The sequence below is a fragment of the Saimiri boliviensis genome, chromosome 10 (genome assembly GCF_048565385.1).
Source record: "Saimiri boliviensis isolate mSaiBol1 chromosome 10, mSaiBol1.pri, whole genome shotgun sequence".
Taxonomy (NCBI): domain Eukaryota; kingdom Metazoa; phylum Chordata; class Mammalia; order Primates; family Cebidae; genus Saimiri; species Saimiri boliviensis.
Window position 1 is genome coordinate 27,695,232 of NC_133458.1, and position 24,938 is coordinate 27,720,169.

Here is a 24,938-nt window from a genome sequence, read left to right on the forward strand (position 1 = left end):
GCTGTAACTTATTTTTTGGGGACAGAGTCTTGCCCTGTCATCCAGGCTGGAGTGCAGTGGCATGATCATGGCTCACGGCAGCCTCAAGCTTTTGTGCTCCAGAGATCCTTCCACCTCAGCCTCCTGAGTAGCTGGGAGTGTAGGCATGTACCACCACACCAGGCTGATTTTTATATTTTTTGTAGAGATGGAGTTCCACCATGTTGCCCAGGCTGGTCTCTAACTTCTGGGTTCAAGCAGTCTGCCTTACTTGGCCTCTTAAAGTGTATTAAGTTTCTTTTTTTTTTTTTTTTTTTGAGACGGAGTTTCGCTCTTGTTACCCAGGCTGGAGTGCAATGGCACGATCTCGGCTCACCGCAACCTCCGCCTCCTGGGTTCAAGCAATTCTCCTGCCTCAGCCTCCTGAGGAGCTGGGATTACAGGCATGCGCCACCACGCCCAGCTAAATTTTGTATTTTTAGTAGAGACGGGGTTTCACTATGTTGACCAGGATGGTCTCGATCTCTTGACCTTGTGATCCACCCGCCTCGGCCTCCCAAAGTGCTGGGATTACAGGCTTGAGCCACCGCGCCCGGCTAAAGTGTATTAAGTTTCTTAAAGGGTAGATAAATTCAGAAGTTTCAGTTGAGACGTAGTAAACTTAAAATTTCACTAACAATTTTATTTGCCAAGTGCATTAAATTTGGGGGAGAACCCCCTAAATATTAGTTAAGCTACTTAAAAAATAACGGAATGTTCTTATACCCTCCACTTTGATCCATTCCAGGCGACAAGAAAAGTTTATTATCGGCGCCGGGCGTGGTAGCTCACCTCTGTAATCCTAGCATTTTGGGAGGCCGAGGTGGGCGGATCACTTGAGGTCAGGGGTTCAAGACCAGCCTGGCTAACAGGGTGAAACCCCATCTCTACTAAAAATACAAAAAAATTCGCTGGGTGTGGTGGCACACACCTGTAATCCCAGCTACTAGGGAGGCTGAGGCAGGAGAAGTGCTTGAACCTGGGAGGCAGAGATTGCAGTTAGCCGAGATTGTGCCACTGCACTCCAGCATGGGCGACAGAGTGATGAGGCTCCGTCTCAGGGGGAAAAAAAAAAAAAATTCCTATCAAGTCGTGTTTCCAGGCAGAGATTCTGGGACCAGCCTCTCTAAGTTTGTATCTTAGCTCCGCCGCTTACCAACAGTGTGAACTTGGCCCAGTTATTTAACTGAACCTCTCTGGATTTCAGTTTGCTCATCTATAACATGGGGATAATAGTATTTTGAAAAAGTTAAATAAGTTAATACATAGGTAAATCTTCTAGTACAATCAAGGCACATTGTAAGGGCTAAGTGTTCACTCTCGTCATTGCTACCATATACTCTGTGTAGTCAGACCATAGTTCTCATAAACAAGAGCTAGCAAAGGCCCTGGACAGGGCTCAGGGCCCAGGCCTATTCCTGCCTCCCAAGGTGGCTCCAGGTTCTCAGGGGACTCTGGTTCCCCGCCGCAGATCCCCTCTTCCTTCTTTACCCACTATACACTCCAGGCCACCAATACTCAACGAATGTTTGGTAGCAGCCCAGTGGTTTTCAGGAGGGAGAAATTCAAATTCAGAGGGGCTTGGGGACTAAGAGGAAACCCACGCTCTTCAGCTACTTCAGTCGGAGCCCAGTCCCATAGCCCCGCCTCCCCTCTCTACTGTACCTCTTCCTCCACGCTGCCACCATCCTGAGTGATCTCCAAGAGCTGCCTCCTGCAGTAAACAGCAGAGTGCTGGGATGGGGTGTCTGAAGCCCCAGTTGTGATGACCTAGGTGCTAACAGCCTGCCGAGGCGGAGTGAGAGGGAAAACATGGGCCCTGCTCCCTCACCCCACATGGCTTCTGCTGCAATTAATTCAGCTCCAGTTTCCTCCCTGATGAGTTTTGGTGCTGACACCAAAAGTAAACGCCACAGGCCTGGAGCGATTCTTCCATGCCCAGCACTCGAGCTTCAAGGGCATTACTGAGACGGGGAGACAGACCCTTGCTTGGGCCTGAGTGAGGCTCAGGGCAAGGAGCCCCCTCTTCTTCTCTGCCCTTCTGGTTCTTAGCTCATTTGTTCGTGTTCCAATAATGCCAGTAGTCACCAGTATCACCAGTGGGGCTTCTCAGATGCAAGATTTGAAGCCAAGAATTCTCAGACCAGTCTCCTGGTTTCTGTGAGCACCAGATTCTTGTGTGCAGTTTAGACGATAAACTACTTAACGAAGGAGCTTTGAGGGGCTAGAACGCGGTAACAGAGCTCATTCTGCGCTAGCGCTGTCCCGACAGCACATCACCGTGGACCGCCATAGTCAGTTTATGTAAAGGTCTCCTCCTCTCTCCTTGTTTCTCATGGGCCACTACCACGCTGCATTCACCTGGCACATGACAGGCATTCACAGAGTTAAATGCAGCTGACCCTCAGGTCAGGTCTGGTCTACAGATGGGTTTTATTTTGCCTGTAGAGCATATAAATTTTTTATTTGTTGCAATCACATATTGTACAAAACTCTGGATTCCCGATTGTCTGGAAATATTTGAAGATGGGGCATAGGGTCCATCTTCCTGCACGGTGATTTAGATGAATGCTGTCCACTCTGCCTGTGCCCATCATTCCCTCCTCTCACACCAGAACTGCCTCGGCTTCCCTCATTGATGTGACCTCCCGGGAGCAGACAGCAGAGTTGGCGGCTCCCATTGGTGACTTAGGCAGGAATGGAAGGGAAGGTCTCCACTGGCCCCACCAAAACCAGTTGTCAATGCATGACTGTGGCAAAGGCAGCACCTGAGGCTTGCCAGGCAAACAGCAGCTAGAAGCCACCTCTGGAGAGATCCCTGGTCAGCAGGTACTCTAGACAACCCAGCTATTTCTTGGTAGTCAAGAGCACGGATGTGTGGTTGATTCGGCTGCAGTCAATCCTTTTTCTAGTCCATTCTCTCTGGTGAAAAATAGGCGAGGGTAGCCATTTGTGCAAGAAGCAGGGAGAGGTAGGCACTTGGCTTCACGGAACCATCAGGCACCAAGGAAAAGGCTTCATGGCCTCCCCATCCAACCATCCTAGTCATGATCACCAGGAAAGCGGCCTGGACACCCAACAACACAAAGAAAGGGGTGGTGGGGGTGGCAGCAGGTCCTCTAGGCTGAGGCCCAGGGTATGCCTAAGCATGGAGGTGCAGGCCGCTGGGGTCTGGGAAAGGCCTGAGGATGTGGCAGGAGGGACAGCTGGAGAGACGGCAGACACCACGTTAAGAGAGTAAGCTGTGTGAGAAAGGGAGTGAGGATGCAGGGGAACAATTCATGGCTTAAGGCTTCTGCCTGGAGAAAGACAATTCACTTCAATCGTAAATAACAGTCATGTTGGGAGAACTTCCAAGCTGGAGAGGCACCATCGCTCAACCTCATTTTTTTTTTTTTTTTTTTTGAGATGGAGTCTTGCTTTGTCACCCAGGCTGGAGTGTAGAGGTGTGATCTCGGCACAGTGCAACCTCTGCCTCCCAGGTTCAAGCAATACTCCTGCCTCAGCCTCCTGAGTAGCTGGGATTATAGGCGCTAGCCACCACACCCAGCTAATTTTTGTATTTTTAGTAGAAACGAGGTTTCACCATGTTGGCTGAACACCAGGCTGGTCTGGAACTCCTGACCTCAAGTGACCTGGCTGCCTTCGCCTCCCAAAGTGTTGGGATTACAGGCATGAGCCACCATGCCCAGTCCCACCCTGATTTTTAATGTGGATATTAAATTAATTCTTTCTGGGCGTGGTGACTCACACCTGTAATTCCCAGCACTTTGGGAGGCTGAGGTGTCCAGATAACTTGGGGTCAGGAGTTCCAGACCAGCTTGACCAACATGGTGAAACCCTGTCTCTACCAAAAATACAAAAATTAGCTGGGCATGATGGCGGGTGCCTGTAATACCAGCTACATGGGAGGCTGAGGCAGAAGAATCCCTTCAACCCAGGAGGCAAAGGTTGCAGTGAGCCGAGATCGCGCCACTGCATTCCAGCCTGGGTGACAGAGCGAGACTCCATCTAAAAAAAAAAAAGTTAATTAAAAACAAAACAAAACAAAACAAAACAAAACAAAAACCCAGAGGTGCTGAAGCCATCTTTAGGATTTTTTATATTCCTAAGAATTTTTCGTGGGAATTTTTTTCCCCAGAACATAAGAAAACAAATTATATGTGAAATGTATGAAATGGAGCTGGTCTGGTGATGGGGCTCTGGCCGATCCTCAGTGTCTTCGTTACAGAGCTCCTCAGCATTGGAGCGGTACAGGCCAGAGATCACTGGTCTCCAGTAGGACTACATTTTAAAAAGCAGAATGAGCTGCCCCAAGATAAAGTTCCTTTTGCCTAAGAAGCCACGTGCTTCTATAGAGATGAACAATTCCACTTCCTGTTGCCACATTTTTAACTATTTATTGAATGAGGCAGTCAAAGACAGAATGGAAAACAACACAGAATCCATGCTTTGCTACTGGGGTTTTGCTTTTTTCTTCTTGGCAACTTCTCAAACTATTTGGAGGTTATTTCACCACAAAGGAACACGGACTTTAAAGTCCCTGGACAACTTCACAATGACGATAAAAAATAATAATTAAAAAAATAACAAATTGTAGAACTAGGACTATTTATATGTAAATTTCCCACCCCTCCCCCCATTACGTACAGAAAAGAACATATAAAGAACATTAGTTTTATATAAAACAAGCAAATACAAGAATCTGAAACTTTTCTCAAAGGTTGAGCAAGACATGAAGAATCTTTTAATGTCGCATTTAAAAAACATTAAATACACGATCACACACATGGGGAGAGCTGGGAGGAGGGAGGAGGAGCTGTCCCTGTACTCAAAGAGCAGAGATTTGGCCTGTCGAAAAGTCAGGTGAATTCAGCCACTGGAGACTCAGGGCTTGCAGCTGAGAAAGAGTTAACGGTTCCCAAGAACACCCACACACCTCCGAGGAGGAAAGCTGTTCCCAGCCTGGGCCACCAAGCTGCATCCAGGAAGATGAGCCTCCCTTCAGAAGCAGGGCCTGATTCGGGAACACAGCAAACGCCCTCAGCTGTTTTCTAACACACCCTATTGTGATGGCCAGCCTTCCACGAGCCAGGTGTCCCTTCTTCCCTTCCTCGTACTGCCAGGCCCAACCCTGCTTCCAAGATCACACAAGATCAGGGGCATTTAGGGTGCTGTGGCTGTAGACCAGGTGTCCCCTCCTGTTAGCTCCAGCGCCTCCTCTGTGAAGCTACAGACAGCTAGAGAAAACTGCTCCCATAGGTGTATCCTGGTTTAGGAAGATTCTGCTTTCCTTCCTTTCCCTTCCAACCCCTCCCACCCCCTTCCCATCCTCTCCGCCACCATGCACGCACGCATACACACACACAAGCACACTTACACGCACGCACTCCTCAAACCCTTAATACTTGTTACCTTCAGTTCATATATACGACCAATTCAGGACTGACCTTAAAACCAGAGGAACATTTTAATAGTCATGAGATCAAGAAGGATACCTGGGAAGGAGAGGAGATGGGAGGCTGAGGAAAACCCTCTTGTCCCAGGCCCAGGAGCTTTCAAGACATTCATCTGCCTGTGGCAAGGTCAGCACCTGGGCCAGCCCGAGGAGCGTCTCAGCTGGCAGACCATGCAGCCCCTGGACCTTGCAAGCGCATCTCTGACCCATGCCATGCCGGAACTCCTTCCTCAGGTGAGTCCAGCCGAGAGAGTTCTGGGTGGCCACTGGGAGGCAGCTTTGGTGAAGGGCATGGTCACCTCCGCCTGAGTTTGTCAGTAGCTCAACGCATGACCCTGGTATGAACAAAAACTGGGAGACTGTGTCTGGCCACGTACCCAACCACCCACTAAACTGGGTGAATTATTGTTTCCACAGCTCACCTTGATTTCATACAGATAATTCCATGCGGGTTTCATACATATATATATATATATATATATATATGTATATATATATATACTTTACATATATGTAAATGTGTATGTCCATATGTACACATATACATATATTCACACTCACACATACACACACATAAGTATACACACACATTTCTGCAGAAAGAAGTCCTGCCACAATTTGGCTTTTTTGGGACAGTGAAATTGACAACGCAGTTTCTTACTCCACCAATCCCAGAAAATCAAGAGTGGTGCTTTAAAAAATGCAATTCCAAAATCTGCTGCCTTTCTTCCTTTTAAAAAAAAAAGGTTAACAAAACTTTTCTTCCAAAGTCGAGAGACTTAATTCCATTTGATTGCACCTCTGCAAACGTGTAAAAAATCTTGAAGTAGACTACAAAACGATGCCATAATATGGCTGTATGTCACTGTTCCAACGTCACCACCTCCACAGCTTGGCCGTCCATGGTGACTGCGCTGTCTGATATCCTGGTGGTCACAGGGGCCATGGCCACCTGCACTGGTCCGTTGCCCTGGGCGAGGCTGGTCACCACAGTCTGGTACATGCTCACAGGGATCTGGACCAGGCCTGGAGAGACAGAGGGAAGACCGTTGGTGGGGCTCTTGCTCAAGCTCCTGTTTGCTGGCTGGACGGGGGCACCCAGCTCTTGCCTTTGAGGTATCATGGTCACCAGCCCCAGGTGATCATATATACCCATGGCCCAGGCACAAAGATATCCCTTCTCCCACCCCATTAAAATTTTTTTCATTAATGTTTAAGATTTATAATTGATAAATAACTGTACATGTTTATGGGGTACACCATGATGTTTCAATGCATGTATACATTGTAGAATGATCAAATCGAGATAATTACCATATTAATCTCTTTAAAGATTTATCATTCATTGTGGTGACAACATTCAAAATTTAGCTATCTTGAACTATAGACTACATTGTTCTTCGCTACAGTCACACTACTGTGTAACAGAACATCAGGACTCACTCTTCCTTCGTACCTGCTGGCCAACCTCTCCTGCCCCCCTCCCCCACCCTTCTCCAGACACTGGTAACTATTATTCTATTCTCTACTTCTATGCAATCAACTTTTTTGCATTTTAACTTTTTTTATTTTTTATTTTTAAAAAGATAGGGTCTGGCTCCGTAACCTAGGCTGCAGTACAGTGGCGTGACCACAGCTCACTGTGGCCTCGAAGTCCTAGATTCAAGTCATCCTCTCACCTCGGTCTCCTGAGTGCTGGAACCACAGGCGTGTGCCACCATGCCTGGCTAATATATATATACATCTATATATATATATATATTGAGATGGAGTCTTGCTATGTTGCCCAGGCTGGTCTTGAACTCGTGGCCTCAAGCAAGCGATCCTCCCACCTTGTCCTCCTGAATAGCTGGGATTATAGGTGCAAATCACCAAGCCTGGCCATTTTAACTTTTTAAAAACAGACTATCAGGAAAGAAAAGTTTGGAGAAATTGTGGAAACATGCCTCAGGGTAGGGACTCCCAGCTTGCCATGAGAGGGCCCTGCCTGCCCTTGTATCTAGGAAGCACAGGCCTGTCAGGTATGAATGGTCTTGCCTGTCTTCCCCCTCTTGGAACAGGCCATTACCTTTCTTTGATATTTGGCTACACTGCCTTCTTCAGCCCTCTTTCTGCCTATGTCAAGTCTCTCTCAGCCTAAAGAGTAAAAGCTTCTCCCTCTCTTATCTTGTCTTCTGGCCACTGCCCCGTCTACATGCCTTCCTTCAGAGTCAGGCTTATTATTATTTTTAAAAGCCTAGGTCACTTGTTTCTTGGTTTTTAGATTTAACACACCAGTAAAATGTAAAAACACATTTTGGGGTCAACTTAAAAAAGACCCCAACTACTCCCCAGTATCACTATTATTTCAGAGTAGAAAGGATGGTTTAAAGGAAGAAACGTAACCTCCGTAAAGGTAGGCCTGCCCAAAAAAGGAAAGCTAACAATAGATTTTTAAAAAGGATTCCCCGTAACTAATGTATACATCCATCTCCTCTTCCTTCTGAAACTAGAATTACAGTGAATGGGGCAAAAAGGATATAAACGAGGGATGTCAGCGTTTTTTTGGAAGATGCAATGCAAATGTGAAATGGTTCTGATTTATCAGAGAAGTGGAAGGGGCAACTCCTACGCCCACACAGAGCTCAGGACGTAGAGGCCTAGCTACCGCAGAAAGAGGGGATGAGGCTAAAAATGAGAATTAGTGAAAGTCTGAATTTAACTGATTAGACCAATCCCAACATCCAGACCCAGTGACCTTTGCTGCCTGGCCTCTGAGGTTCACCTACTGTATTGAGAAACTGACCCGGAGAGGCCCCTTTTGGTTCTCTTTGACATTTAAACCATAGGCTACTTTGATGAAGATAAAAATTAATCAAAAAAAGGTTGTCAAAATATTTTCTAATGCAAAAAATCAAATAGAAGATTTTCTTTTCCAATGTTAAATTGTATGTAACCGTTTTCTGGGAGTAAGTGTTGCCAGTTTAAGGATAAGGGGTAAGCATTTGGTGATGCACTGAGACATCATGAAGTAAGGCTTGCTGTTCTGGTGACAGACTGCTGGAAACCCCGGCTCCTCTGGTGTGCCCTCACACAAATGGAAGATGTGGCCAGTCCCCCTGACACTTGCAATGCAGGCCTGAAAGAGAGGAGGCGGCCAGCCTCCATGAGCACATGGGCATGGTGGAAAACAGGCTGAAGGGCCAGGCCTTGGCCTACAAAATTGTGGGCTTCAATTTCTTTCAACGAAACCTTTGCAAATGGCTCTGGTGTTTAATCAATCCCTCTTTCAGTTCACCCCTTCCCAGTCACTCAAATCATCTGTCTTTATTATTATGATATAGTGGTGAGGTCTCACTGTGTTGCCCAGGCTGGTCTTGAACTCCTGAGCTCAAGTGATCCTCCTGCCTCAGTTTTCCAAAGTGCTAGGATTATAGGCGTGAGCCACTACACCCAGCCCAATGATCTTTCCATATAGTGTTACTCCCCTCATCTCAAACATTTAAATGCCATGGCATTTAAAAGGTTCCCAAAGCTTATAATAAAGTTCAAATGATTTACAGGCCGGGCGCGGTGGCTCAAGCCTGTAATCCCAGCACTTTGGGAGGCTGAGGCGGGTGGATCACGAGGTCAAGAGATCGAGACCATCCTGGTCAACATGGTGAAACCCCGTCTCTACTAAAGATACAAAAAATTAGCTGGGCATGGTGGCACGTGCCTGTAATCCCAGCTACTCAGGAGGCTGAGGCAGGAGAATTGCTTGAACCCAGGAGGCGGAGGTTGCGGTGAGCCGAGATCGCACCATTGCACTCCAGCCTGGGTAACAAGAGTGAAACTGTCTCCAAAAAAAAAAAAAAGATTTACTATGGTCTTCAAGGCCTCTCATGATTTGCCCTGGTCCATCTTCCAGTCTCATCTCCCTCACTCCCTTGCAGGTACCCTGTGCTCTAGGTACCCTCCTCCCCCAGACTACTCTCAGTTCCCTCAATCTAGCAGCCACACTCTTGGGCCTTTGCTCAGGTTGTTCACAAAATAGACTTGTCCCCCACTCTTTCCCTTTATACTCGGGTCAGCTTTCCCTCCTTGTGGGACCTGGCCCACGCCAGCCCGATCAATGCTGGAGCAGCCTCCTCTGGATTCTCGAGGCCCAGGGACAGCAATGGATAAGCTGGCTGGGCCAGGTGATGCATGTCTGCAACAGGCCTTCCCACTTGACAGAGGGCTCTTTCAAGATCAGGCCTGACTCTGGCTTATTTCATGTTCCTCACAGTATGAAGTACAAAGTGTGCCACAAGCTGCTATCAGCATAGCCTCAAGGGTCATGTACTGCTGGCCTCAACCAACGTGCAGCTGGACCCTCTCCCTAGCCTCTAGACTCAAGGCCTGGGCCTGAGTGTGCATATGTGAAGACCGTACAACCTTGTCAGCCCCCCACCTCCTCCCTGTGTATCACAATTATGTTCTCCTCTGGTCAAAACAGGCAAATGTAACAAAGTCACCCAAGATGCCCAGTGGCAAGGCCAAGACAACTGTGCGATCCTCCAGGGAACCCACATGGTGGCAAGTAGCAAGCAAAACAGCAAGCAAAACCAGAAGCAACGGTCAGCCTCATTTCACTGCTCCTGCCTCTGGGTTCCATTCAGTTCCAAAAGCTCCAAGCTTGGGGAACAAGTCCCCTGTTTTACAGCTACAGAGGCTACAGTTTGCAGGGAGATCTTTTCTAACTGAGCAACGATCTGGGTTAGGGCTGGTGTGAACAGAGACTAAAAGAGTTGTCAAAGGTAAATTTCTTTCACCCTGGCTGTGATGTGTCTGGGTCTCCTATGATGTGAGCCCATGCCCAGTACTATAGTTTTTATATTATCACGAAAGATTTCCCCCAGAATAAAATGAAGCAAGGTTCCACTGCAAAAATATATCTACTGGCTGGTGCTGCCATAATCAGAATGATCTTCGGAACATCTGACCTTGTCTTGCTGTTCTCCTTCACAGTTCTTCAGTGGTTTCTAGTGTCCAAACCCCTTTGCAGGTATTTAAACTCTTCACGTCGGCCACTGTTGTTCAGTTAAGCCTGGTGATCCACTAATCCCCACTCACTTCACACGCCAGCCAGATGAACTACTTGACTGAGGTTCTCCAAGCACGCACCTCCATGCCTTCTGCCTGGAGGTGGCTCCTCCTCTTCCTCCGAGAGCTAGCTTCCCTCCTCCTCAACTTGCGTCCTCTTTACCGATGCTCCTCCTCGGCTCTCTGTACAAGCTCCTTGGAGGCAGCAGCCTCATTCATCCTCACTGCTTGCATGTCTTGTTCCCAAGGAAGCTGTAGAGTCCTTAAGGGAGGGATTAAGTCTCCATCTTTGAGTGGCCAGCAGTCAGCAGGTGCCCATGAGTGTTTTCTGCTATTACGAATGAAACCTGCCCTCTAAGATTTAACATGTATCCCTTCTAGGGACTGCGTGATTAAGGTGGGTGAGACTTAGGGTGATGAGGCTGTTTTGGAACAAGAGCTCCCAGCCCCCAAAAAAAGCAACTTAAAAAATACTACATTCAAGACTCATCCAAATTAAGCTGTTTTTGAAAGACTCCATCTTCTGTACTCCACCGCAGACAGGGAAGAAGCACACTTCGCCACACCTGGGTGAGGAAATGGTCCCCACCCAAAGATCCCAGGGAAGAGTAACTGGTGAGGACAGCCACACACTTTAGAAGCCCGGGAGAGGGAGGGCATGATGGGAGTCATTTCATAACCGCCACCCCCCCATGCCTTGAAACCCCAATTCTCCTATTTTCCACAGAGTTTTGGTCTACTGCCACCTTAAATAAATGCATGACCATCCCACTGTAGGGATTTTAAGACCTCTCTCTCACATAGCCATTTTGACATGGGATTAGATTAAATCGCCTCAGTGTCTCTGACCTAGCAGCCTTCATGTCCCTGACAAGGGAAAGGGGGAGGGGCTGGAGGCCTGGAAACCCAGCATGCACTAAGTCGGGCGGCTGCCCTTGGAAGAGAGATGATTAAATGCTGAGGTACAGTAATCAGGCTGTGACTGTCCCTGCATCTGCTCAGCCTGCTCCTGATTAGCCCTAATCTAGAGGCACATGTTAATCCTAGTTTGTATTCTGGGTCATTTCAATTGATTAAGCAACAGGAAGACCTTTGTGTTCTACTTTAAGGGGTGGAAGTGCTCCTTTTTCTTTCTCACAGGGCCCCTGGAGAGTCCTAGTAATGAGACTCCCTTGGCCTCAGTACAGCCCCTTTCCAAGCCCTCTCACACCCATTGCATGTCATGTCACCTGACTTTGGCTGAGACCCTAGAGAGGTCCACAGGGCAGGGCTCCTTACTCTTCATGAGTGAGAACCAGAACCACAGGCTCAACATAAAGGCACATACTTCTTTTTTTTTTTTTTTTTTTTTGAGGCAGAGTTTCGCTCTTGTTACCCAGGCTGGAGTGCAATGGCACGATCTCGGCTCACCGCAACCTCCGCCTCCTGGGTTCAGGCAATTCTCCTGCCTCAACCTCCTGAGTAGCTGGGATTACAGGCATGCGCCACCATGCCCAGCTAATTTTTTTGTATTTTTAGTAGAGACGGGGTTTCACCATGTTGACCAGGATGGTCTTGATCTCTTGACCTCGTGATCCACCCGCCTCGGCCTCCCAAAGTGCTGGGATTACAGGCTTGAGCCACCACGCCCGGCGCAAGGCACATACTTCTAACACCCTGAAGATTTTAGTACCCCTGTATTTCAAAGCTACACAAAACCTTAGAGTTTAGTAAATACAACTCCTGTATTTTTATTTGAACTTAAAAGTAAACGTAAAAATTTTATTAAAAAAACAAAAACAAAAACAAAAACCTCAATACAGACCAAGGGAGGACTGATTTTGTTCCCCAAACGACTGAGTTTATGGTAAAGTCAGGGGCCCAGGCCTTTGATTTGGGAGTGTTTCCATATATCAGAATGTCCTTAGCACCTAATGTGAGGGCCAGGAAGGACTCAGAAGGGAGAGGGCTGTCCTCTTTAGGCCCCCTGCTGCTTTTCTTCTCAAGCTTCATGATAGGTTTATAGAATTGGTCAAAATGGAAGAAAGGTCAAAGGTGACTCAGAAACTTCAGGTGCCAGCAGAGATTTCCTTGTCAAACAGCAGTCGGCCCCAGATCGCTGGAAGAACTCCTGGCTATAGGACCACACTCCCCTGGCAAGGACAATGAGGCTTGGCATGGCTGTTTTTTTTTTTTTTTTTTTTAATGAGTTGAGTATCATTCTTGAGCCAAAATGGTGAAACATGCTTTTCCCAAGTCTCCTGTCTTCCCAAATAAATGGGAATGACATTCTTCTATAGTTGCTCAGGCCAAAAGCTTTGAAGTCATCCTTGACTTCACATCCAACACACCAGCTAATTCTCCCCCTTAGAATACAGACCCCAAATTCAACACGTTTCTTCCTGCCTCCCCAGACAAACACTGCCAACCTTTGCCTTCCTTTGTGATCACCCTACCTTACCACTTGCCAAAGGGATCTTTTAAAACTTCCATACAAAGTGATGCCTCTCAAATCACATTACATGGGTGGCAGACTGTATCTACTCAGAAGCCTGGCCTTGCACACTGCAGAGCGAGGGGCGTGACGCTTTATGGTGGTCTGTCTCTGATGGTGGCGCCAGCGGAACACTGTGGTAGACCAGGGGCGCCAATCAGAGTTCCTTTAAAGGTTAGGGTCACAGCCTTGCACACTCTGTGGATTTATCATTCACGAGCCAATCTACTCTATTCCAGATCTCTCCTGGGGCAGCGAGTTCCATCACTTGCCTGTTGTATATGGAATTTACACATATACACATATGTGCAAGTATACGTGGAAATGGAATTTATTTATTTGGGGGAATTTATTTTTCCCAAGGCTAACTTCTTTCAGTATTCAGTATTACTGGATTAAGAAGTATATATAACATGGTTAACTACATCTTCAAATATTGTTTGGCAAAAGCCATCCCATCCCACCAAAAAAATTCCTTTGCTTCCTCCTATCAGGAAAATAAAAGTGCAAACAGCTAACAGTTGAAGGAGTTTACATAGCCTTTCCCATAAACACCCTACACTGTTCCCTCATTACAACCACGTGCCCCCTGGGTACCACGTGAGCTTCCCCAGGCAGGTTCCTCTGTCTGGAATTATGCCCTGCCACTCTCAGTCCAGTTCTTCTGACAGTTTCCACACAGTGCATGGGGTTGCCTGAGGGGACAGCCCACCAGGTTTTTCCCTCCTGTGACTTTTTTGCCGCCACCATTCATTTGGCCCCAGGTATGTGCTGACCTGTTCCCAAGGAGTTGCTGCTTTTCTCTCTATAAATCTGCAGGCTTGCGTTGTTGGCAGGACTGTCTTTGAATGCTGAGCAACTTGAACACAGTAGGTGCTCAATAACTGAATGATATGAAAATGTGTAATTGATCATACTCTATAATTTTCAGAAACTTGGTGATGCTCCCTTTAGTCTTGCCCTCCACAGACCAAACAGCCTTAACAGCTTTGACTCTGATCCAGAATGAAGCCAAATTTTCTCCACAACAACATTCTTACGGTCCTGTAGTTCAGGTGCATTTTATGTGAGAAAAAACAGGCTGTTTATTTCCATTAAAGGCTTCCGAGTCAGAAAGACCTACATGTGAATCTTGGTTCTGCTATTTAATGGCTTGTGAGCCTGTTCCCTCATATATAAAGTGGTGATCACTCATCTCACAGGGCTGCTGAACTAGAGGGGATGACATGGTAAAATCTACTACAGTGCTTGGCACATAGTAGGTATATCATAAACGCCACTGCTTTTCAAAGATGACTTTGAGTACGAAGTTTGATGAGTCTGGCTGGGGTCACAGATGTTAGACTAAAGCTCTCAGGAAACAGAAAGAAAAGCAGAGACAGCACAGATCTCCTTTCAGCAGTGATTTTCTCCTGCCAGGAAGCACATCATTCGTCAAAGGCCTTCAAAGATGTAAAGATGAGAGATAAAAGCCATGAAATCAGGGCAGATGGACTGGCAGGCAGCTTCCCGTCTGAAACACAGCGATGGTCAGGACTGGCACTGGCACTGCACCATGACGTAGACGAAGCAGTTGCTAATCTAGTACATTGGTCAATAAGCAGCGAGGCAAAACCACTCCTCAATAGTAAGTGTTGAAAATACGATCAGGGCAGTCTGATGTGATGTCATCACCCTGATATATGTCTGAACTCCTCCAGAAACTAACAGGCTTGAGCCAAGCAGAGCACAGGGCTGCAGGGCTGTCAAAGTTATCCAGCACCAGAGCTGGCCCTCCCCTCACCTCACGACAAGATAGAGCAGGACAGACAGCCTGAGGAAGAATGGGCCTTTCATTTGCCCTCACAGTCTGGGAAACCTTTGGGAATTGTTGTTTGCTGTAACTGAATCTTTCAGCCCGAAGGCCTTCCAAGTTGGTCATGGAAATATCTTTAGTTGCGAGAAAAATACTGATGACTGTTGAGAGAAAAAGAGCTAAACAAATAATAAACATGACAGTTGGTGGAAGAGAAATACTTCTTAAAACCCAAAGGAAAATTTACATTATGTAATGCCTTCTGTAGTTTATGAACATGAATGCTAGCTACGTACATCAGGGAAATACTGGCCCAAATGGGAACCAGGACCATGATTAGAAAGGAGAGGAACGCCTGAGTAAGAAATGAAATTACAGATTATATTGCTTGAGTGTTTAAGGAGCCAGAAAGGGTTTCTACAGGTGTTTGTAGGGGTGATAGGAATAAGGAAGTCCTTTAAAAATCTTCCATTTACAGGCTTGGAAAAATATTTACATCAGTGGCTGACATCTGAGGAAAGCCACTATATGAAGAAAAACATAGGTGGTATGTGCCAGTCTAGAAGTGGAAGAAGATAACAGGAAATCAGTAAAGAAGCTAGTCTAGTAGGCAGGCAGCAGTTAGAGAGGCTGAAAATACCAAGGACTAGATGGAAAGAGGACATATGTAGGGCAACAAAAGGAAGGTCATGAAAAGAATGTCAATATCAAACAAAATGGAGGTCCGAGTAACCTCACGATAGTAAGGCAAGGAGGGAAGGGAAAAAGCGTTTTCTTTCCCAGTGGTTCTGTTTCTGTTCTATTAGCTGCTCCTGGGATATTTAATCTCCCTTTTCCGTGTTTCCTAAGTCCAAGGCTTTTGGGTACATTTGGAGGATTTATGGATTAAAATATGTCTTACATCTGGCAAGTACTGAATATCCTCATGAAGCCAAGAGCAGCCTCACAGGTGCCTTGGTGTACAGGGTGCTTTTCAGCACCCAGGATTTTTCTTCTATCTTCCTGGACCATCTCAAGACTAAGAAAAGCTCCTTCTGGAATAACATTCAAAGCAGTGAATCTGGTTGAGACAGAGTCACTCTATCTTTTGCCTGATTTTGCAGACCACCAGGAAGCTTTTCATGCCCCTCATCCCACAAACCAAATATTAAAACTGAATTCATTTTTACTTTATTAGTAAATGTATTTCAAAACCTATTTTAGAGATATAATTTCCTCCTGAAATTACTGGAGATGCCCAGGAGCATGATGAAATCAGGGTCTGTGTTTCAGTACTCAGAACCACCATGGTTTATTACCCTGAAAATTGAGCTCCCAATGTGGGGATGAACAAGCTAACTTCAGGGCCTACTGATCTCGCCAAGGAGGCTTTAAACTGAAAATGGCAGGACAGAAAGTGTTCTGCTAAAGCTTGGGGAATGTGCTCTGGAGCAGTGGTCCCAAGCATTTTTGGCACCAGGGACCAGTTTCATGGAAGACAGTTTTTCCATGGATGGGAGGATTGGCAGGGGTGGTTTGGGGATGAAACTGTTCCACCTGAAATCATCAGTTCACAAAAGGGTTCGTTCTCCTATGAGAATCTGATGCCACTGCTGCTCTGACAGGCAGTGATGCTTGTGCATCTGCCACTCACCTCCTGCTGTGCCAGAGGTTGGGGACCTCTGCTCTGGAGGACATCTGATCTGACTGTACAGACGAAGGCCAAGGGGTACACAGTAAATTCCCAGAAGAAATCACTAGGAAGAAGGGTAGGAACAACACTCAAGGTTGAAGTCTGTGTCCCAGAGGACAGAGCATGGCAATATGCAGGGTGCACCAGTATTTTAAAATGGAAAGTGAAGCCCAGATGATAAACCTCAGAAGAAGGAAGTCACCAACAGTCTGCAACAGTCAGGTGCAGAAATGAACAGTAGGCCCAATCAGGAATAACTCTGAGTTAGGAACTGAGATTTGTTTATTTTTTGTTATTATTATTTTCAAACTGTCTATGATGGAAAACTTTAAACAGGCACCAGGAGAGGGAGTAGTACAATGAACTCCATGTGCCTGTCACCCAGCCCCTGCCTCTTCTATCTGAGCAGGGATAGGCTGAGGCAGGGAAGCTTCCAAAGATGTACTCTTGACTTTTCATCCCCTCACTCAGCATAATCTGTAGAGCACCATTTAGGAAAAAAAAGCACAAAAAAATTCAAAACTTTGTAAGAGCACATAAAAGGCAGAAATAAATTTGCTTTAGGCAGTGAGACGCCTGAAAAAAGCAGATCTGAAAGTAGAAATAGACAGTAATGGGGCTTTAGAGTCAGATGGAAAGAAATCTATCCCAATACACTTCATCTTGATCAAGTTTTTATCCTGCCTTTCCTATCTGAACTGTACTTAGCATAGCCAAATTGTTCTTGGGGACAAGTTCTTCATAAAAGAATCCCAACTAGAGGTGGGAGGATCACTTGAGGCCAGGCATTCGAAGCTGTAGTGTGCCACGATCATGTCTGGGAATAGCCACTGCATTCCAGCCTGGGCAACGTGGTAAGACCCTGTCTCTTAAAAAATAAATAAATAATTCCAGCCAATAAATGAAAATGAAACATTTGACCCTAGAAAAATTCAGATTATCAATGGTTACTAAAACTCTCAGGTGACCGGGTGAGGGGGACTGCACAGTAGAATCCCACCATCCATGCAGGAAGCAGCGCCTGGAATGACAGCCTCACAGTCACTCTATCCTCCAGCTGCTTCCTTCTTTCCCCAAAGATGAACCCACCTGTGGCTTTGTCAGTCAGGATCCACTTGCGACCTGCACGATCTGCCATAAAGAGGCCTGACAATAACACAGAACTGTTAAAAAAAAAAAAAAAAAGCACCGGGCAAGATGGGCCACCAGCCCCGCTGCGGCGCTGCAGCTTCCCGTGCACATCCGGTGCCGGGTGCACAGCCTTGCTCCTTCCACCCGTGAGGAACGCCTTCCGTAAGCATGCCAGCGCCGAGTGCCAGTGTGCACTCAGACCACCAGATCTTAGTTTGGTTGAAGGGAGGGAGGTCATTTCCCTCGTATTTCCCCCTTGCAATTAGAATTTGTGATGTGATTTTCTTGTAGAAGACTTACCTTCCTAATTATGTCTTCTTTAAGCTAACATGCAAACTAATTTGTATTCCTTAAGTACCCAGCAGCTGGGTCAGAGGGTGGAGGAGATGGTCCGGGCTTACAATGCCTTGCTTAGAGAAACTGTCCAAGGATTTAAAATGTGTCACAAGTAATCTGCATGACAGATAATCTGTAGGTAACAAGTAAGAGTTGACTATACTCATATTTGTAAAACCAACAGGCCACTTCTGTATCTTAGGACCGCTGTGAGGATAAATAACATCATGCTTGCATGATTTTAATTCTTGAGACAAAAGACACTGTCTTAAATTTGAGGGAGTATTGTTATTTTACATAGGTTTTCTCCAGGAGTCAAAGCAACCGTGCAGCAGCTACCAGACACAGACAAACGGAAGAAGCAAGATGAAAGGCCCTGTCCTTGGTCCCAAGAGCTGCTGCAAATGGAAAGTGTTGGCAGCCCAGTGTTCCACACCCAGCAGCATTGTCCACACAATGCATGCTTCGCTTACACACTCTTGACCTGAGTGTTCACATGCCCTCTTGTTTTAATAAGATGCTCCGTTTAATGAGAAAAGGACTGCCTGGTCCAACAGTAGGGCCATGAAAGCTTAATTAGGAAATTGTCAAGGAGAGGGTCAGCTGAAAGTGGACATTCCTAAAATTAAATTCCCTTCTCACTGGTTATATTTCAGTATATATATATTTTAACAAGGAGTAGGAGTGGGGAAAGGACATGAAATTCTTGGAGAAAAAAATACAAAAAGGTGAAAAAGAACACAGTCTAGGTAACATGGCTGGAAGGAGTTCTTCCAGAAACATTCAGGCAAATTTCATTTTTCCCTTCCAACAAGACTGCAATAGGAACTCCCAGGCTTCCTTAAGCAGTTGAGGCATTTCAAGAGGTTCAGACCAATCTCAAACAGTGCAGTCCACTAGAGCTTCCTGTGATGATGGGCCCGTTCTGTTTGAGTGCTGGCCAACACAGTGGGTACAGAGTGCTTGAAATGTGGCCAGCGTGACTGAGGAACTGATTTTTCAATTTTATTCTGTTTTAATTAAGTTTAAATAGCCAGAGCACAGCTCTGAAACCTTTCCAGAGCTTCCAGTATGCCAACTCTGTATCATAAACGTATCTCCAACAGACAGACACATACACTCACACTGCGTAACACTCTAAGAGTTGCCTTTGTTTAAATGGAAACTCAATCTGAAATTGGATGCTTTGTATTCACCTAAAATACAGCTTTTCTTGGCATTTCCCTTATTTAAATCACAGGTTCTTTCCTTTACTTATTTTAACACCCTCCAGCTCCCTAGGCCTCTACACAAGAAACTCTCAGCGTGCGAGAGCAATGCAGTGTAGATGCACGTTATGGTGCTCTAAGGAATGAGGTGAGGCTGGGCTGGGTGGAGTCAGAAGGGCTGCTGGACGCCTCTCTAGCGAGCCAATCTGATAGCATGGTCTTTGTAGTCTAGCTCACAGCAGTGTCTCGGTTTCCATATTTAGACCCCTTCCATGATTCTCAGATCCAATTGCTAGGCTTTCCAATGACAAAGATTTTTTTTTTTTTTTTAAATCAATTTCACTTAGAAAATCCCATTTAGACTTTGAAAAATCTCTAAATTGGGGCCTTTCTAATAATGAAGATTTGGTGTAATTATAATGTCACAGGCAATTGTGCTGACAAAGCAAAACCAGTATGTCTCCTAGCCAGGCCTTTGCTCTCAGTCTGACCAACAGGAGGAGAAAAGAGGCTTTGTCAGGAGCAGATGTGCACTGGGAGGCCCCAGGAAAGCAGATCTGTTGAATGAAGCAGGTGCCACTTAGACATTCACTTTACTGACTCCAACCACAACCTCCCCTTCATTTGATATCCTCCTCTTGGCAAGAGGATGGAGAAAGAGCATCACACAAAGAGGAAGCATGTTTATCCTGTTCAGATTACTGCTTCTGCCAGGCTGCTGCTGCTGGGTTCTGCACATTTGCTCTTTATTAAGCAAATGTTAGAGCCGGGTGCTGGGAAGTGAATCCCTGTATTTACACAGGTAACCTGAGAGCCAGAGGGCCCCAAACCATCCTGGCTGTGAGGTACACGCTATTAGAGTTAATAACAGTGCACTGACATTCCTTCAAAATCCTAATGGAAGCATAAATAAAAAGAGGAAAGTCCCCTTTACCCAAGAACCTGAAAAACTTTATTCTATAATAATTTTTCCTGTTCTAATATTCTGATTCCTCTGTGAACCACGATTAATGCCCTTTTTACATGATCTGTTAAAACCCACTTTTCCATCCACGTATTGAATAGAAATGATTCCAATTAAACTTGTCCAATTATGGCTCTGGATTTGGTATGTCAGAAAAAAAAAAATCCCTTTACAGAATAGTGCTCACAATGACAGGCACAAGATTCAGTCTTGGTTTATAAAGAGCTGGAATAATCTAAGACCAGAACCTGCCTTTATATACAAGGACTTGGAAAGATCTGCGGACCTAAAGGGAAGGAGGATGAGATAAAGAAACATGTAACTTGGCCCTGAGGACACCGCGGGTGGAGGGGAGACCACAGTCAGTGGTGTCCATCTGCCAGACGGCAGGGACCTTCTTGGGAATCGTTCCGGAAGCCCTGACCTGAGTTGTCTGCCTGGAATGTCCCTGGCTCAGATTGGTGTTCTGTTCACAGAATGGTGTGCTGGCTCATCGAGTTTCCCCAAGCTGAGAATACCTGACACAGGCAGACCAAAGAGTAAATGAATTCGCATCTACTGAAGTACAGAAAAACAAAAAAAAACAGTATATGAAGGTATGTCAAGGGGGCTTGACAACTTGTGCTAATTCCCTTTGGGGCCCTGATACTTTGTTCGACTGGAGGCATCCATGAAAAACATCTAAAAGCTGCATCTGAAGGACATGGCCATGCTCAGATAAACACTAAGAATAGACACTGACAGCTAGTGGCCTATCATCTTATTGTAAAGGCCTCTATGTCCACTTCTGATCTGCGGTCTTTAAGCCTTCAAATAGCAGAGTTAGCAATTCCTGGCCTACAAATGATGAATGCCAGAGGCCACTCCAGTTTATAATGGTAGAGAGAGAATGACACATCCCCTTTGGACTTGCAGACTACACAAGGAGCCTAAACCTGCAAAGAGGGACAGGAGATACCCTCAGGAGGCAGTCAGTGCTGGTCCTTCTGAAGGTGTCCACGGTTCAGCACCTCTGCAGAGACAAAGAAATGCACCAAAGAACCCTGGCAACTGGAAATCCCTCCAGCTATGGGGGTTATGCCTGAGGAGTGACAGGGAAGGCCTGGTAATTCTAGAGGACAGAACCTCAGTATGCCTGAGGGATATGATGTACTTCCACCAGGAACACAGGCTTCCTGACGCCGGGATCCTTGTGGGAGATTCACTACCACCTCTGCGAATGAAGACTCACTGGCCCAGCCTAAGCATGTGTGCCAGAAGTACTAAGAGTGAACCTCTGAAGGTTAGTTCCCTTCCCATTCAGTGTGAGTGATTAATAATGATAACAGGAATAATCCTAATAGCAGGTGCAGCAGTGGTGGTCAACATTTACTGCATGCCTACGATGCCCCAGCCGCTAAAGAGTAGGACTCAATAGTCTCTGCTCCCCATCAAATTAGTGCCATCAATACATCTCCCAGGATGGGGGACACTGGGAAGTCAGGAAAACTGCCACCTCTTTCCAAGAGCTATTTTGGAAGGCACTTTGGACTTCAGGAGGTCATCATGAAGACAGGAAGGAGGACCCGTTTCAGAAGTGAACAATCACCACTGAGCTGTCCCTTCCCTTCCTCAACACCATGAAAAGGGTCGGGTGACAAACACACATGGGGCAGAGAACTGTACCCCTCTTTGAGTGTCTAGAATCAAGGACCCCAGTGAACATCTCTGCGCTCCCATTTCTCAGCAGCAGCTCTGTTTCACTGTGAAATCTAGAATTTATCCAGTAGTCATGGCTCCTTTCAGCCTTGTGACCCATCAGGCTTTGGATAGTTGATCTTTTGGCGGGCTACTATAAATCCATTAGAGCACCTGGTTGCAGATACCTGTAGCTTAGAAGAGAAAGTTGCACTTGTGAGGAATCCAAGTGAAATATGCAAGTGGCCTGAGTCATGAATACACTCACTAGGAAGTGAGTCTAGGTGTCGCCACTGCCTCCTGTCTCAGGTTTTCCTGCTTGGACTCTGCAGTGCATAAAAACAGATCAGTTCTCCTTGCCACCCTCCCACCCTGCTGTTTACTGGCTGCGGATTACTGCAGTCACATGGGTAGGTTTTCTTTCTTTCTTTTTTTTTTTTTTTTAAAGCAAAGCCACGCTGCTTATGAGCTGAGAAGGTTACTGGAAGAGAAGGCTCATGAAGTATTCGTGTTGTCCTCCCATATGCACAGGGGGCACAACCTGCCAGAAGACCACAGTGTTACTGCTATAGCCCTTAGACCAGCACTACCAATTAGAACTGTCTTCAGTGATGGAAATGTTCTGTATCTGCACAATCCATTAAAGTAGCTACTAGGTCCATGTGCCTATTTAAATTGAAATGTGAATACATTATAATTAAATTAAAAATTCAGCATCTCAGGCCATATGTGACTATTCAGCACTTGAAATATGATTGTGACTGATAACTACCTTTTACATTTTATTTCATTTTAAATTAACTTGTATTTAAATTCAAATAGCCACATGTAGCTAATAGCTATCATACTGGACAGTGCAGATTTAGATGTTAGGTTTTGATACTATGGTGGTTTTTTTTTTTTTTTTTTTTGCCTCTGTTAAGATTTACTGTAACTCTTTGACTTAAACATTGCTGCTGCCATTCCTTAAAACAATCCTGCAAAGGAGTCACCACAGCAAGTACCAGCATAACCAGATGAACAATAAAGACCATGATTTTCATTTGTGTTATGCCTTCTCTACTTCCTAGGTTGGATAAGTTGGCCAAGAGAGAGTGAAGGGGAAGAAGGAAGCTTTCGTTGGGCAGTAGAAAGAGTACTGGAGATCTGGTATGATTTCCAGTCTTACTATTTAACAGCTGACAGACCCTGGGCAAGTCCTGGCTTTAGCTGCCTCTGAACAGGGCTCAGAAGATCTGTTCTACCCAGTTTGCTGGGCAAAGGTAGAATAATGCAGATACTGCTTAGCCATTTGCAAGGAGATGATGGTGGCAGTCAGTGATGGTGGTTGTAGCAGTAGTTAAAAAAAAATAAAGGAAAGAATGGACAATGAAAGGAAAAAGACGAAGACCCTCAATAATTATGCTCAATGTATACAGCCAAAAGGCAAAATTAGAGCCAACTGAAATGGTTATTTTCTCGGTGTAACATCTACCAACATGCTTCCTAGAATGAAAACTATTCATCTGAGAGAAAAGTTAGCTGACTTAAATGGGAAAATCTCTATCTGCCAAGAAAGCCTATTTCCCAGGGGGCATGTGGAGGACGCTAAGAGACCTCACCGTCCCAAGGTGCTGAGCCACACACACTGCGGCAGTTCCCAGGCACAGCTGCCAGCCCCCAGCTCAGCTGGAGCCACAGGCCCCGCTCCATACGCCCCTCACTCCTCTTCATTTTGAGTCACAGCTCGCAGCTCTCCTTCTAAGAAGGAATCTTTTCAGCTGTAGGGCTATGCCCCATTTAAAAAAGACCTATGATTCCAAAAGAGGAACAGTTGTAATACAAATGAATCTTCATTTGCTTTTTCTTACAGAATAGACGATGCCTCAGTGTAGTCTGACTGAGACCAGCACCCTAGTGTCTTCATTTTCTTTCACACTGTCAACAAGGGGGTAGGTGGAAAAGACCATTTACTTTACGGGAGGGCAGCCTAAAAATTCACAGCTACCAAATGTGCTGCTCTTTGGGGACCTTGAAGATGAGAGGTTTGTATCCTGGGACTCACAGCTCACACAAAAAACAGCCGCATAGGGGCTGCCTGAGTCAAGTCCTGAAGCACTGGGCTGACCATCTTTGGATGAAAGGTACAAATGTCATAGAACATAATGGCACTTTAAAGCTATTATGCATTATGGTGACTGAAAATGTACTCTTACAATAAGACTAATGCATTCATTTACTTAAGCATTAATTAAAATAAGGCAAAAAGTGATACAGTACACACTCGAACAGCACATTAGCAACCTTGTTGGGGAGAAACAATGATACAGTTCCTAAATTAATTTAATATTTACATCTCAATGGACTCTTGAGAGAACAAGCCCGTATGCTGATGTGTCCATGGAATGAGGAGTACAGAAAAAGGTGGAAGGAGAGACACGCGTTTTACAGTCTAATGTGGAGGACGGGCATTGTATCTCTCATTTTTATAGAGCTGGAATAGAAGGATGTGTAGTAGGTAAAAATGGATGACGGTGGTGGTGACAAAAAGGGAAAAGTGGCAAAAGTTACCTTTTGTGATGGAGTTGAAATACAATGCAGCTGTTGAGATTTGAAGACAGACTGTGCCATTTAAGGAGTAAAAAGGCCACACTCATTACTGCAAACTATGTACTAGAAGAGAACAGCAGTGCTAGATGAAGGCAAGTGATAGAATCACCAGTAGGAGCCTTTCAACAATGTCACCTTATATTTTCTTCAGTTGAGGCTGTCTAAGGGGCTTTGGCTCTATTCCCATTTTCACAGGATCTACCTCTGCAACATACATCTTCAACTGCATAAGGCAAGCATTCAGACTGTCTTAAAGACAGGAAAGCAGCGCCTACATAGGACTGTGCACTCTAACATATGTGAGGATGATGGAGAAGAAACTGATGCTGACAGCTAAAGAATTCTGTATTTATGATGCATCCCTGTGCCAGGCACTATGCTAAGAACTTGACAGGAATCATCTTGTTTAATGCTCATAACTTCCTTCTGAGTACAGAACTATCATTATCCTAATTTTTATAGCTAAGGCTTAGAGAGGTTAATTTGCTTGCCTAAGATTACAGAGCTTGTTAGAGGTGCAGCTTTTAGGGTACCCAGCTCTTCGGGACCTCCCCTCTCCCTTGCCCCTCCT

The 24,938-nt window shown here is 45.7% G+C and overlaps 1 protein-coding gene across 10 annotated transcripts in view; it reads right to left on the reverse strand.

The window, feature by feature from the left end:
* Positions 1–4,392: 4,392 nt before the first annotated feature.
* NRF1 (nuclear respiratory factor 1) overlaps positions 4,393–24,938 on the reverse strand; it is a 144,028-nt gene continuing 123,482 nt past the window's right edge. For 9 of the 10 annotated variants that reach the window (XM_074379074.1, XM_039472942.2, XM_074379075.1 and 6 more), the window contains 2 exons: positions 17,552–17,608; positions 4,393–6,502 (listed from right to left, as the gene is read on the reverse strand). In XM_074379074.1, the coding sequence (XP_074235175.1) occupies positions 6,339–6,502; positions 17,552–17,608 (221 nt within the window). In that variant the 3' untranslated portion in view covers positions 4,393–6,338. The remainder of the gene's footprint in view (positions 6,503–17,551; positions 17,609–24,938) is intronic. The other variant, XM_074379069.1, reaches the window with a different exon arrangement.